The sequence below is a fragment of the Athene cunicularia genome (assembly GCF_003259725.1).
Source record: "Athene cunicularia isolate RWA chromosome 4 unlocalized genomic scaffold, athCun1 chr4_part1, whole genome shotgun sequence".
NCBI classification, from domain to species: domain Eukaryota; kingdom Metazoa; phylum Chordata; class Aves; order Strigiformes; family Strigidae; genus Athene; species Athene cunicularia.
Window position 1 is genome coordinate 15,584,563 of NW_020799098.1, and position 13,858 is coordinate 15,598,420.

Below are 13,858 nucleotides of genomic sequence, written 5' to 3' on the forward strand. Positions count from 1 at the left end.
GGCTCTCCTCCGTGCGCCGTCGGCTACCCAGGGACGTCCTTTCTGGGATGAGAGGAGGGGGTTCCCTCTTCTAAAAGAGGGTGAACGCTTCTTTTCGTGTCAATAAGGAGTTTCACCGTGAAAATGTCCCCCTCGGCCCCCCCCTCCCCGCTGCCGCCCGTGGCGAGCGCGGTGTCCCCGGAACAATGAGGCTGACAGCTCCGGCAGGCGCAGCCGGTACCTCCTCCCCGGGAAGCCCCGTCCCCAGCCTCCAGCCTGCCCTCTCACCCTTGGGCGTGCTCGGCCGGACGGGCACAAGCCACCGAGAGTAGATTCAGATGGGAAAGCTGTTACGGTTGTTGCTTTTTCAGGGGTTTTGCCCGAAATTACTTGAATTTGTATCCAAAGACAGCACGTGTTTCGGGTTACCACGGTTCTGCTACCGGTTTTAATCAAGCAGTATAATGATCCCGTGTTAAAATGGAAGTTTACCGTTCCTCCTAGAACAAAATATTAATTGTAAGAAACCGGACAAAAGCATATCCACATTAATACTACCTGTATTATAGCCATCTTGCTCTGATCATTTGTTTGGTTATGAAAGGCCAAAGTTACATAGGCCTCATCTTTTTTCTTTCATTCTAGTATTAAATCCTGTCAGTTTTAATTGGTAGAGACAGATTTGTGAAGCATTTCTATCAGAACTGGAATCTCATGTTAAGTGTGCCTGTCCAAGAACTGATTTGGATGCATTGTGATTAGGAGCTAGTTGTCCTTAACATCTATAATAACCCTCTTCAAACTAACTCCAAAACAATTCTCCAACAGTAAGGTGAACAGGAATTTTCTCTCAGTTACAAGTTGTAAGGAAACTTAAAACAGTGCCGTGACGACATAGCTAGCAATATTAGAGGCTTGTTAGCATTTGGCATTATCTCTTAAGGTTTGTTTCACAATAGAGTGCTTGCCTCTCCCAAAATTCCAATCAAAGCATTCAAGTTCTACAACGTAATTATCTATAATTATATAGAATAGGATGTTTTCCTGATTACTTGACCAAAAATGGCTTTAGTGGCGTTTTTGTTTTTGGGGAGAGGGGGGAAATATTATAATTTTTTTGTCTTAAGAAAGTTCTGGTTTATCTAATACATAACATATTGACACGCTTTAAATTTTTAAGTTATTAAAATTACAAGCTGAAGGTTGCTTGCAGCTAAGCTTAGAGATACAAGTACTGCGTTTTGACTTCACAAAAGACCTGAATTTAGAATGCACACACACATTTTTATGTTTGAGAAAAATCCTTTCCAAGAAGAGTCAGACTTGAGAATGCTAAAAATAAATATTGTTCTTCACTGTCAGTCAGGCTCAGTGGGTCCACCTCTTGGTAGTATGACAACCACTATAGGTCACTTTTTAACAAAAGTTGTGGTTTAGGAATAAAAACTTGACATCCTGTAAAAATTTTCCCTCTAAAAACTGCTTACATTTTCATATTGAGGAATATAGTGCACTGTTAGATACAGAAGTACTTTATACCTTGTCTAAATAGGAAAAAAAAATTCTCAAAAAAAACCCCAGATTCCACCCTGCAGAATTCTACAGATAGTCCTGTTCATTATTCCAGAAATACTTGAGCAGTGTCTTCAGAACAATGCGTTTTAATGTGGAAATGTTAAGATACCTCCTTCAAACAGATTCCCTGTACAGTAATCGGTGCTTTTTGCTCTTATATGGTAATACTGAGACAATGATACTCAAAATACTAGGGGCGGGGGTTCAATCTGCCATCTGAATTTTAATTTTTAGATTTCTACTCACTGTAGTGAAATATTACTCACTGAGTAGAAATAATTAGTAGAATAAGAATAATTATTTTAATAATAATTTTTTTAATTGACCTCTTTGAAATTCTTGTATTATTTTTGCAGGGATCTCACTATATAATATCAAGTAATGTATGGTAAAATGGTCTTAGGGTCTTTTGTAACATGGTTTTACACCCAGGAGCTTTAAAGAATGCTACCAATTACTGAAATTATAATCTAAATTGCTTGTACAAGTACTGTGGGTTTTTCTGAGGGATGCATAGAGGAATGGGGATTACAATTTTTTTTTATGATGCTGTATTTTCTTCCTTGTCTCAGTAATTTACATGTTTTCAGAAAAGAGTGATTTATAGAAATCTCTGGGCATTGATTGCTTGGTCGTTGGTTGTTTTGGGTTTGTTGGTTTTTAAGAAGAAAAATTTCAGGTATTTTCAAAATAATATAAATCAATCTTTCTTTTTAGCCTCTTCTGAAGCAGTCGCCCTGGAGCAATCAGAGTAGTGGCTGGAGCACAGGAAATATATCCTGGGGAGGAATGCATGGCAGAGACCATCGTAGAACTGGGAACATGGGAATTCCAGGAACTATGAACCAGATCTCTCCTTTGAAGAAGCCGTTTTCTGGTAATGTCATAGCTCCTCCTAAATTTACTCGCTCCACTCCATCACTGACACCAAAATCGTGGATTGAAGATAATGTTTTCCGAACTGACAACAACAGTAATACTCTCCTTCCTTTGCAGGTAAGGATGGTGTGTAACTGGTGTGTTCATAGTCTTGTATAGCATTTTGGCTTGATTCCTTTTAAAGGAGAATTAAACAGGGGATATAGCCCTGATACTTGGTTTGAAAATTGCTTATTTCTATATTGCAACTAACCACAACATTTTCAGTGTATTCAGTAATATATAATTCTCACAGTTAAGAATATTGACTGTCAAGAAAGATAGAACTGTAGCCACTAACAGCAATAGAGCAAAATATGGTTAATCCAGCAAGCATTTTCTGCCTATAGTAACGCTCGTATTCTTATATATCCCTTTAAAACTAAGGATTTTTTTTGTTCGCTTGTCCTTGTACATAGGTCATCTTCCTTTTGTAGATGGCTCTGAGTCTTTGTCATGTTCATCATTTTACAGGTATTCTAGGCTTTGCATGTTAGTGAGATTTTTTTCTTTTCCTTCAAATTCTAGCAAATTTTATGTTATCTTTTGGCTGGAAGCCCTGTGACTTGGAACTTAAACAGGAGAATGTGTCTTAGAACTAAAGATCTGGTTTCACCTCCTGAATTTTATGAGTGATGTCTTATGTGACTTCAGGAATGTTACTTAACTCTAGCCTCAGTTACCTGTTGGTAAAATGTTTTTTCCTGTTCCTGCCTATATTTATTTAGTCATAACACCTTGTTAGCACAGACCTTTATTTTGGATCCCAATCTCAGTTGTCATTCTAACAATTTGTAGTTTTTGCATGAGTGTTTTTGTGACAAAAAAAAAACCTTGGGCAACTTATTTTAGAAATTATGCGTTTTAAAATAGAAAGCAGATTATTCCATTAATTCTGTACATTCTTGAAGTTTGGTTACACCTGTGTCAGCTTCGTTTTTTGCCTCACACTGAGCTACTGTATTCCAGCAAAAGTAAAAAAGATAATATGCAGAGAAAATAACTTGCATCTTTATGTGGAGCATAAAGCCATTATAGTTGGGATTTCTAGGTTTTACGCAGGGTAATCTAGAGTTTCATTTGTCATAATTGTGATCATATTTGGATTTGCACAGCTGTATTTGCATCAGTTAGCAAGCTAATCTTTATGTAGCTGCAATAATGGCAAAAGGGTGCTCCCTGGGACCACATTTCCCACTAGAGTCCCTACTTTTCTTACCATTTTGCTAGTGGGGTTCCATTTGGCACAAGCAGCCATGTCCTGACTATCCAGGTGAGCTCTTGATACTTGAAATATTCTTGAGCCTAATGGTGACTTTTGGACATAACCTAAACTTTGCTCCAAGTGTATGCATTGGGCCTGAAAACTTAAGAGGATTTGTCTATACAGTGAAGACCTGTTCAATTAAGTATCCTTACTAGCTGGAATATCATGGTCGAATAATTTTAGTGTGGGTGGAAAGGTGGGGGGAAAAAAAGGTGCCATTCTTTATGTATTCAACCTGATCTGTTAAGGAAAATGGATTATAGATAGATAATACTTTGTGGGCTCCAAGAATAGTTGAAAGTAAACACTGAGATGTCTCTCAAAGATGTTAGCCCAAGGAACAGGGTTAAAAATATTAATGCTGTCATATGTTGAAACTGCAGTGACGTATACTTTAGAATTCATATGCAGCTAAGCACAAGTTATGAATATATTTACTCATTCAACATGCCTTACAAGTCAGTATGACTATTACTTTGAACTTTCAAAAGCTTCTACAGCAGTCATCTAATATAGATGAATTTGTGTCTAAACAAAAGTCTTGTGCATTCAAACTATAATCTAAATAATTTCTAGTAGGGTAGAAAAATTCTTGCAATTTAACTTTATTATAAATAACATTACTGTTTCCATTTCAGCGGTCTTGTTGTTTGGCTCTTCTTCTGAAGAGATAGTGTCAAAGAGAGAATGTTGGGCACATTTAATGGTTGTTGGCCTTACTTGTGAGCATCAGACCCACCAATGAGATAGACCTGTCTGGCTATATTTATGCTATAGATCTATCTATGCTTAAATCTCCCTTACATGTATAAAGTGATAGTTGCAGAACACAGTAAAAATAATCGTCTTTGGTTGCAGTGTTACCTGCTGCTATTGTGGAAATACTAGATGTTTCCATAAATTACCTTCCTACACTGAAATCGTGCTCTTATTTTTCAGTTGTTATACTATTGTTATATGGTTAATTCTTTGTGATGACTGTTACATTTTGCAAGTCATAATGAGAAAGTTAAATAGAGCTTGGAGCTTGTGCTTCTTTTCATCAGGACTTGTGTTGGCAATTGCGATGCTGTCAAACACCCATCTTGTTAATTTGTACTGTGCTTGTCTCCTTCCATAAAAGGCTGAGGTATTTAGATTGAGGATTCTTAAAGATACAGTAGCAATTTCAGAAGGTACTCAAAAATAGCAGTAATTGAATTTTGTGTCATTTGGAAGGCCTTGCACGAAAGTAGAAGTTGCCTATTCCGAGCTTCCACAGAGCGAAACACATCTTAGCATGCGCATTGAATGCATACGGTATCATTCCCAGTCTTGCAGAATATTTTTCTGCATGATCACACATCTTTAACTGCAGTAATCATTTTGCGTGGCAAAATGCACCTCTCCTCTGAACTTCAGCGAGCTCAAACTTAGAAAAGCCTGTGTCCTCACTGTCTAACTTTCTGTAGATTATTAATGTTCTGATACCGTTTTTTCAAATGCTGTATGTGTTTTGCTAAGTCTGAATGTATTCAACAGTGTCAGCTGCTCATCCAGTTTCTGTGAAACATGTACCTGATGCAAACAAGCCATACAGAAATTGTATACAAATTCAAAGCTTTTCCCTTCCACGAAACTTCTTTATTCTCTGGTGTTTCCATGGAATGATGGTCCCAGTATAGAACTGTCATCAGTTCTTATGAAAATAATGTTTCTTGCCTGTAAACTAATATACCAGTGACAATGAATGTCATTACTGATAACTGAATAAGTAGTTAGGTGTATTACTTAATGAAAGCAGATTTTCTGTACTTAGTTAAAACTGAAACATATCCCATGTGAAGTTGAATTTACAGTGGCCACGTTTGTTACAGTAAAGCTGCTTTTACTTACAGCAGTTATGAAGGGCATCTCTCAGGAATTTGTCAAAGTTGAAGAGTTTTTGGTTTGTTTTTAAATAAAAGTAGTTAAACATCATAGCAACACTGATTTAAACATGAGCAAATTAAGTCAATAGCCAAGTTTTTCTTGTGTGACTCACAGTAAGATGCTTTTTTTTTTCTCCCTCGGGTTTTTAAGATAACACGAACTTTATCAATTAAAGTTCTTTCACGGACAAAATTATGTTTCCAAGTTTAAGTTCTGCCACACTGCTTGCACCATTATAGGTACTTCATATAGGGAAAGGATTGTTGCCTTGTACTGGAATCATTAAGGAACAATTAGAAACCTTGTCAGGTATTCACACTATATAACTTAAGCATTTAATTGAGGAGCCTATTTCTCTCTCCTTAGAGAGAATCTAGGCTCTTTATTTAGATAATCTAATTCTCTGGAAGAACCTATTTGGTACCACTGACCTTACAACAGCCCCTAGGATTCCAGTTTATGCACTTACATTGCATGTCAAGAAGTTAGACAATGTGAATATGCTCTCCTATTCCCTGATCTGAAGTGCCAAAAAAAATTCATAGAGGATGCAAAGCTACAAATATATTTCTAACCCGAGATACTGTTTTGTTTTTTTCCCAAAAACACATGCTTCAGGCATTTCTGTGGCCAAAGTACAAGCACAAAAATCAGTGGGTTTTAAATTCATTTTTTTATGCTCCTTGGATGAGGAAAATAATTAACCATTTCTAAAATTTTTCTAAAGAATTGCAGTGTCTGCTAACCCTGTTTTGATTGCAAGCTTAACGTTTCTTAATATCTTGCAAATCTGCTTACTAAAACCTATTATATAGACTTTAATAATACACCTCACTGTTACATACTTCAGTGTTTTAACTATTTTAATTGTATTAAAAACACTGTGCTCTATAAATAGGAATTAGTTGCTGTGTCTCTTTTGAGTTAAGAAATACACTGTATGTACGGGTGTTTTTCACCTTGATTTGTCCTTCCTGTTCAAACAAACAGTACGTGCAATATTCATGGTCCTGGAAGCTGAGCTTTATTAATCTACGTTTGAATATAGCTTTCCAGATAGGGATTTGTATGGTAAGGCAACATCTCTCACAAATGCAGATTTTTTTCTATTTATTTTTTGAAATGGGCTAAAGTTTTCAAAGAAAACAAAACACCTGCAAAGTAAAATAAGTTTTAAGATTGTATGTCACAACAGGTGTTAGCTTTAGATATTATTGTCATATTGCTTCTGTCTTACGATCACTTCCATTTGAAGGATTTCAGATTTTCAGTATGACAATTTTAGTACAGTTTGAGAAATGTACTTTAAAAATTTAAATAGCTAATCTGGATGATACACATACCAGTGAATATTAGATGAAGAGCAAGTTGCTAAAATTGGGTTCTTAATGCCGTATTTAGACTCCTAAATAGGTGGCCTGTTGCTTCAGAAGTGCTGAGAGTTTGGCAGCTCATGTTAAACTTGAAGGCATTTGGGGTATCTAGCTGCTGAATTGCCTTAGTCTTCAGACTAGTGTAATTGTCCAAGCACTGATTTGTAAGCCAGTCTTTACCAGTATATTTTTACTAAGGCAATACTTGAAACAGAACAGTGTCTCTAGGATTTTTAATGAAGTAGATTGATTACCAGGGACTGATTAAATAACATACAAAACCAGATATTTGTGTCTGAGGACCAGACTGGGGATATCTCTAGCTGGAGAAAACGATCCATTGCCATACTTCTAACTTCAGGATCAAGACCTTTTCCTGCAATGTTTTTATGACTTCTTGTGAACTAATAATTCTCTTCTACTGTTAAAATTTGCTTCAGTTACACACCTCATTCTATTAATGCAAGTCAAAATTGGAATTGAGGAAATTCAACAAAATATTTAGCAGCCATGAGATATAGATATATAGATATATATATATATATATATATATATGCTAAGTAGCATATCTCACCTCATTCTGTCTGCTAAAGCATGATTGTTCTCTAAGTAAAAACTAATATGTTCTCAGCTAAGACCTATCCCACAGTATATTTACTGTATGGTCTGATGTATTTGCATTTAAGTACTCAAGGCTGTATAGGTATTTCTAGATGGGGGAGTGGAGAGGTTCAAAACAAAACAAAACCAAACAAACATACTGAAACCCCCAAACTAAAGAAACAAACCCCACCCAAAAAACCCCCCAACAAAACTCCCAGAAGAACCCAGATCTTGAATAACGACTTCCCCTTCAAATGTCTAATTGTTCCTTTAGTTATTTTGTTGAAGCTATTAATACACAAATTTTCTAAGATTTGCCTCATAAATCTAATCTTGCCAAGCCTTTAATCATCTCCATAATGTCTGGTTTGTTTCCAGTTTATGAATGTACATTCCTTGAGCTGAAGTACTGCACTCTGGATACACAGTATGTGCTGTTGAGATTTTTTTATTTGTTTTTAAATGCTTATGTAGTTGGGAAGTAGATGTGTCTTTGCCACAAGACCTGTTCTTGGTGCATTTTAGGTTCAATTTAGCTAGCTTACATAGCTGATTGTGTCATTCTAACTTTAAAATGCTTTTGTCATCAGGTTGACCATTCACAGCTGTCTACCAGATATATAGTGCATCTTTACCACTAATGACACCATGGAAAATAACCAAGCAGTTTCATAAGTCTACTTTAAGCCCTCTTCCTTGCTTTTTTTACAGAGCTAAAATTGTGGTTGTCATAGGTTTTCATACTAAATTTTTCATTTACACTATTTATTATTTCAACAAGGGGCTTATGTTTATAGTGTATTTTCACTAAAATGACAATGACTTGAAGTTTAGATGCTACCAAAGATGATATTTTAGAATATATACTGTACCTAATTGTTAGGTTATTACTGCTAATATCAACACTGAATACTATATTTACTTTTAAAAGCCTGAATACTTTATTATGAAATCAGCTGTCACTTTCTAGTCTTAGAACACATTTGTATTTCGGGGTCAGTTTTAAAGTGAAAAAAATGGAACTTGTTAACATTTTAGTTTGTGAAATGATTTTTAAAAAGATTTATTAAGTGTGGTTTTTAAAAATTCAGTTAATTCAGCAAGGTCAAAGCTACAGTCATTTTTACAGCCAGCTACAACTGTACCTGAAACTGGAAGCTTTATGACTTTGGTTTCCAGCCCCCATTGGATAGTGCTACATTTATTTAGAATTTGAGGGGACATGTAAAGGGGTATATTCTGAAGATTGAATTTAATACCTATGTTACAAGCATACAGATCAGTAGTAAAAGCATTTGTCCAAAATCCAAGGTTGCTGAACATCTTAACTATGAACATCTGTTATTAGTGTATGTGGTTAAAGATTAGCAAAATTGTATTCACTCTTAAATACAAAGAGAAAAACTATTAGCTTTATGCGTAAATGACAGTATATAAGCTTTGAGGTGTGAATGAACTGAGCTTCTGCAAATGCTCAAGCAGGATAAGCTTTGCATAAATTGCATGGATATATTTAGAAGTCCTAAATTGTGCCAAGAAAAATGGTTTGTCCAACAATTTAGTGTTGAAACTTGCTTTTCTGAGAAAGCTGCCCTCCTCCCATTCATTCCACATTTAGACATGTAGGGGGAGTACCTCTGAAATATGTACTCTGTAGATGTATTTTGTATGATGTTGTCAAATGTCCCTCTAGCACTAACTGTATTCTTTTAGTAGGATACTTCATGCTTCTCCTATATTATGTAAATTTGTAAAAATTCATAAATAATCACCACTTTTCTATAGATGTCACATAATCTTAACTTTTAAGTTGAGGTGACAGGATACCTCTGAATCTGTAGGCAATTATACCAAACCCAATTCTGCTGTGTATGAATGCAGTTGTGATTCTGGTAGTGCAGAGGTAGATCAAACAGGATTCAAATGTTTATACAGTTAAAAAGAAGTAAAAAGCTAGTGTGAGATTTTGTGGTGCTTGGGAGAAGTTAACTATTGGCTCTGGGGTAAAAACTAGCATTATGTTGTGACATTCCACTGAGAGAGGGACCTTCTCATACAGCAATAGTTCACTTACTTCTTAGCACAGTACTGATGAGACAGAGGTGAGGGAAATGCAAAATATTTTGCAGGAATTTAGCCTTGACAAAAGGGGCTTTTGGAGTCAGGATGATACAAAACTTGTATTAACATACATGCTTATGTATCAGTGCCTTTGTACTACAGATTATCTTCAGTTTCATTATTTCAACACGGTTGACAAGCAGTTATCTTCTAAACCAACCTCAAACTACCTTTAAAACAACAGGGAAATAGTTCTAATTCTTGGGACTCTTTCCATGTTGTTTTAAAAGTAGTTCCAGGTTGTTTTAGAAGATAACTGCTTATCAACCGTGTTGAAATAATGAAACTGAAGATAGTCCCAAGAATTGAGACTATTTCCACGTGCATGGAGAACTATCTAAAACAATCATGTTCACTCCTGGTACTTGCCACGCTTGTCCCAAAGATCAAGGAAAATCGCATACTGTCGTAGAACTCTCCCCTTTGAAACTGTTGGGGATTTTTTTTCTTTCTGCAGCTGAACTTTCTAGAAGATCTTTGCTGATGTGACCTACATTATTGAAATACTTTTAAGTTCTGATTTGAAATGAATGCTTCATATTTGCATAGATGATAACTGTGCTCTTTAAAGATATGAAGTACATATTTGGGAAGAACAAAGCAGTGTTTTAGCATTATGAAGCCTAGTTGCATGAAGGTTGACAAAGAACCTTGTACCCAAAGCATGACTTAGTCCTTTTGAGATAGTTACATTTCAGATAATGCTTATAGTACCGAATTCATCAGTGTTAACTGGAATAGATGTTAAAAGTTTGAAGCACTGGTTACCAGGATACTACCCAAACTCAAAAGTGGCTAATGTGATGTGGGTAGTAAAATAGCAGAATAGAGTTCCCATATTTTAAATACTGCTTTAGTCTAGTGTATTAACAGTTTTATATTGTATGGTGCATGCCTATTACTTGTTTCCACTGCCAGAAAGTAATACATTTCGAAGAAACAAACCTCTTTTTTAAGCTTTATATACATGAACTTTCTAAGGTGTAAAGAGAATGGGAAAAGTTTTTCTTCTGCTTCCAGCAGAACAAGACCTTTCACTTTGGATACACAGAACTTGTAAAACAGAAGGATAGAAGGGTGAAGTTACAATCATTGCACAATGTCAGCCCGTGGAGCAATTTACAAATGAATCACAAACATGTTGTATGTTCTACTTTTCCATTTCTCTGTGAGATCTATGACCAAGTGAGCCAGTTTTAGGAATTAACAATGATAGAGCCCTTTCTTGCAGGCTTCTGCTCTCCAGAGCAAAGTTAAGTTTGCAGTAGTGACCATTTGCCAGATAGTCATGTCTTATCTCAACATATATGTATATAGTGATGATCAAAAAATAAATAGGATTCTATTGAGTGAGCCTGTAACAAAGATAGTGTCATACATACAGTTCAGTCTAGTTTTTACCAATGCTAGTTCTTTTACCCTATCAGCTACAGAGGTAGCAAAGCATGTTTTCAGTTTATTCAGCAGTGATTTTTAAGAGCACTTACTACCAAGTACTGACTTCAGCTGAATTTAAGGCTTCATTAAAAGTCCTGAATTCTAGGGTACAATAGGGAACAGATCCAGCACTGTCACTGCTCACACCTTCTATATAAAGCAAATTTGCTATGGTAAGCAGGTTCTTTTCATTGTACTATTGAGAAACAAACCTGCAAGGGTATGGAAGCAGATTAGTCACTTCCATTTCATTCATTCTGCTGCTTCTCAGGACAGCTAGAGAGCTGAACAAAAGCCAACCACTCCCAAAATAAGGCTGCAGTGAACTAAAAGAGTACCGGTGACTTGTTGGCACTCAAACCAGTTGAAGATCACCTCACAAAGTGTCAGTGGCAGGAGACAAGAGCAACCGACTTTTTAAATTTATCATTAAAATTATCTAAGAGCTTCCAAAAGAAAATAAAGGATCCGGTCAAATGAACATAGCGCATTGCTTACCCAACAGGAAGCCATTACTCTTCACAGTTGTTTGAGAAAGAGCAAACTGGAAAAAAAAAGGCTTCTCCCGCATCATCCCAATGTTGTATTGACTGAACTTCCTAACAAAGACAAAAATAAAATCTTAGTTTCATCATGGCTTGTTTTGTAAATCTGTTGATAAGTCACGGTCTCTGACTCATAGAAGACCTCTACTTCAAAGCCTGCTTTTTCACTCCCCAACCATGAAGCATACCCGCTTGCTGAGGGATGTAGTTTGAAATTAGTCTGTGTTCTGTTGAACTGTCATGGGAAGTCACAGCCAGTGTGTGGGTCAGATACCTTCTCTCCCCATTATATATGCACTCAGTAGATGGCTGCATCCTTAGTGAATTTTAATAGTCATGCGATGTGAGTGGTGTATTTCATCCTACTCTCTTCAGTTACTACAGTGCAACCAGAAGGAAGACAATAGTAAAATTAGGGCATGATTACAGGATTCCTTTAAGTGCAATATACAGTCCAGCCAGAAGCCTTGCGAGTAGAACAGATTAAGGTTTTATGCAAACTATTTTCAGTCTCTGAAGGTATCTTAGAAAGACCAATGGTGTTAGAAGTCATCTTTTTTCTGCGTCTTTAACTTGGATGTATTAGAAAACATGAGAGAAAATGTCTTAGTTGAGCATATAATCAGTGAAAACATTTACGATTTATTATAATTTATTACCTTCAGTGAAAATATTTGTAAGACATTATGGTAACTCTTCATGTGCAAAAAATTGTTCTCTGTGAGGCTGATAATCTATTAGTAAGCTTTGTGACGTTTTCTTTTTATAGTTTAATTTTCCAACCTTGAAACATTTAATGCTGACCATTTGTAACTTAAGTCTTTGTATGTAAAGGGTCTCCTTTATTACCCAGAAGCCACGAAGTGCAGTCCTAGCAGAGGGCTGAGGGCCCATGTGAGCTACTTAGACACCAAGAAAATGCTTTCTTTCATGTGAGGTGACTGTCCTTGTCCTGTAGTTCCCCACCTTACTTACTATTTAACTTCTGCATGAAATGAAATTGAGGTCTTACAGACATTAGTCTCCTTCATTAAGCAGTCTAATGCCTAACTGCTGAGGATCACTAGAACTGATTGAAGCAGTTCTTCTGAAGGAAACGGGCTATCAAAATGCAAACGCAGAATAGTTCTTCACAGTGCATCTCTAGTTTTATAGTTGAATGCTATTGAACTTACTGTTAATAAAATCAGGTCTTACTGTTAATAAATCCAGGTATCTTAAGCTTTTGTATCATTGTTCATCTCCAGCGTCTAAGCGTACAGCCTTTAGAAGGCACCTTTGTCTTCCTTTCAAGTTACCTGTTAAAAAGTACAGAATTTGTATTCCAATACTAAGGATTTTGTTCTCTTTTAGGATCGAAATAGAATGTATGACAGTCTGAATATGCACTCTTTGGAAAACTCCCTTATTGACATTATGAGAGCAGAGCATGATCCACTTAAAGGTATGTTATTATGCTAAATAAAAAAGGGTCATCCATTCTGCGTATTTGAATTAATACTGATTGCTAATTTAGATTCTAGGTTCATAATAAAATAGCAAATCAATTATTTTCTCAACTCACATAAAGGGTCAATATTAAGCTGTGTTTTATTGAAAACATTGGTTTACAGTTGTTTAAAACTTAAGCTTTAGTGTCTTCATAGATTTTTCTCTCTCTCCCTTCCATCCTTCCCTCCTTTCCCCCAAGAAATTCATAGTTAGTTTTATTTGAAATTTACTTGTTTGCTGTAGGAAATTCTACCTCAGTTTGTGAAGACACACTGTTCTGTTAGAGGTAGCCAAAAGAAGGTGCGATGGGAGTCAAACTGCTACCAGTGTTAGCCAGTTAATTTTCCCCCTCTTTGCAGTGAAAACTGAAAATAAAATTAATTCCACTCATAAATTCAGGTTTTTTCCTTTAAAATGTTATTTCTAAGCTTCTGGAGGATAGTAATGCATCGGATTCTCTGGTTTCTGTTTGTCTGAAGAAGTCCAGAAATACACTTGGCTTTAGAATGCTGGTTCCTCTTACCATTCTGGGCTCTGTTCAAACTGTTCGGCCACAGCAATAAGCATATAGCTAATATTTGTGGGCTTTAATTTTAACTCCTCTATTCACTGCACATTAACTCACTCTTTTGAATTCT

At 36.1% G+C, this 13,858-nt stretch overlaps 1 protein-coding gene across 1 annotated transcript in view; it reads left to right on the top strand.

Moving 5' to 3' along the window:
* The first annotated feature begins 123 nt into the window (after positions 1-123).
* CPEB2 (cytoplasmic polyadenylation element binding protein 2) overlaps positions 124-13,858 on the top strand; it is a 50,723-nt gene continuing 36,988 nt past the window's right edge. The window contains exons 1-4 of the mRNA XM_026846929.1: positions 124-162; positions 236-334; positions 2,272-2,550; positions 13,083-13,173. Coding sequence (XP_026702730.1) covers positions 124-162; positions 236-334; positions 2,272-2,550; positions 13,083-13,173 — 508 coding nt within the window. The remainder of the gene's footprint in view (positions 163-235; positions 335-2,271; positions 2,551-13,082; positions 13,174-13,858) is intronic.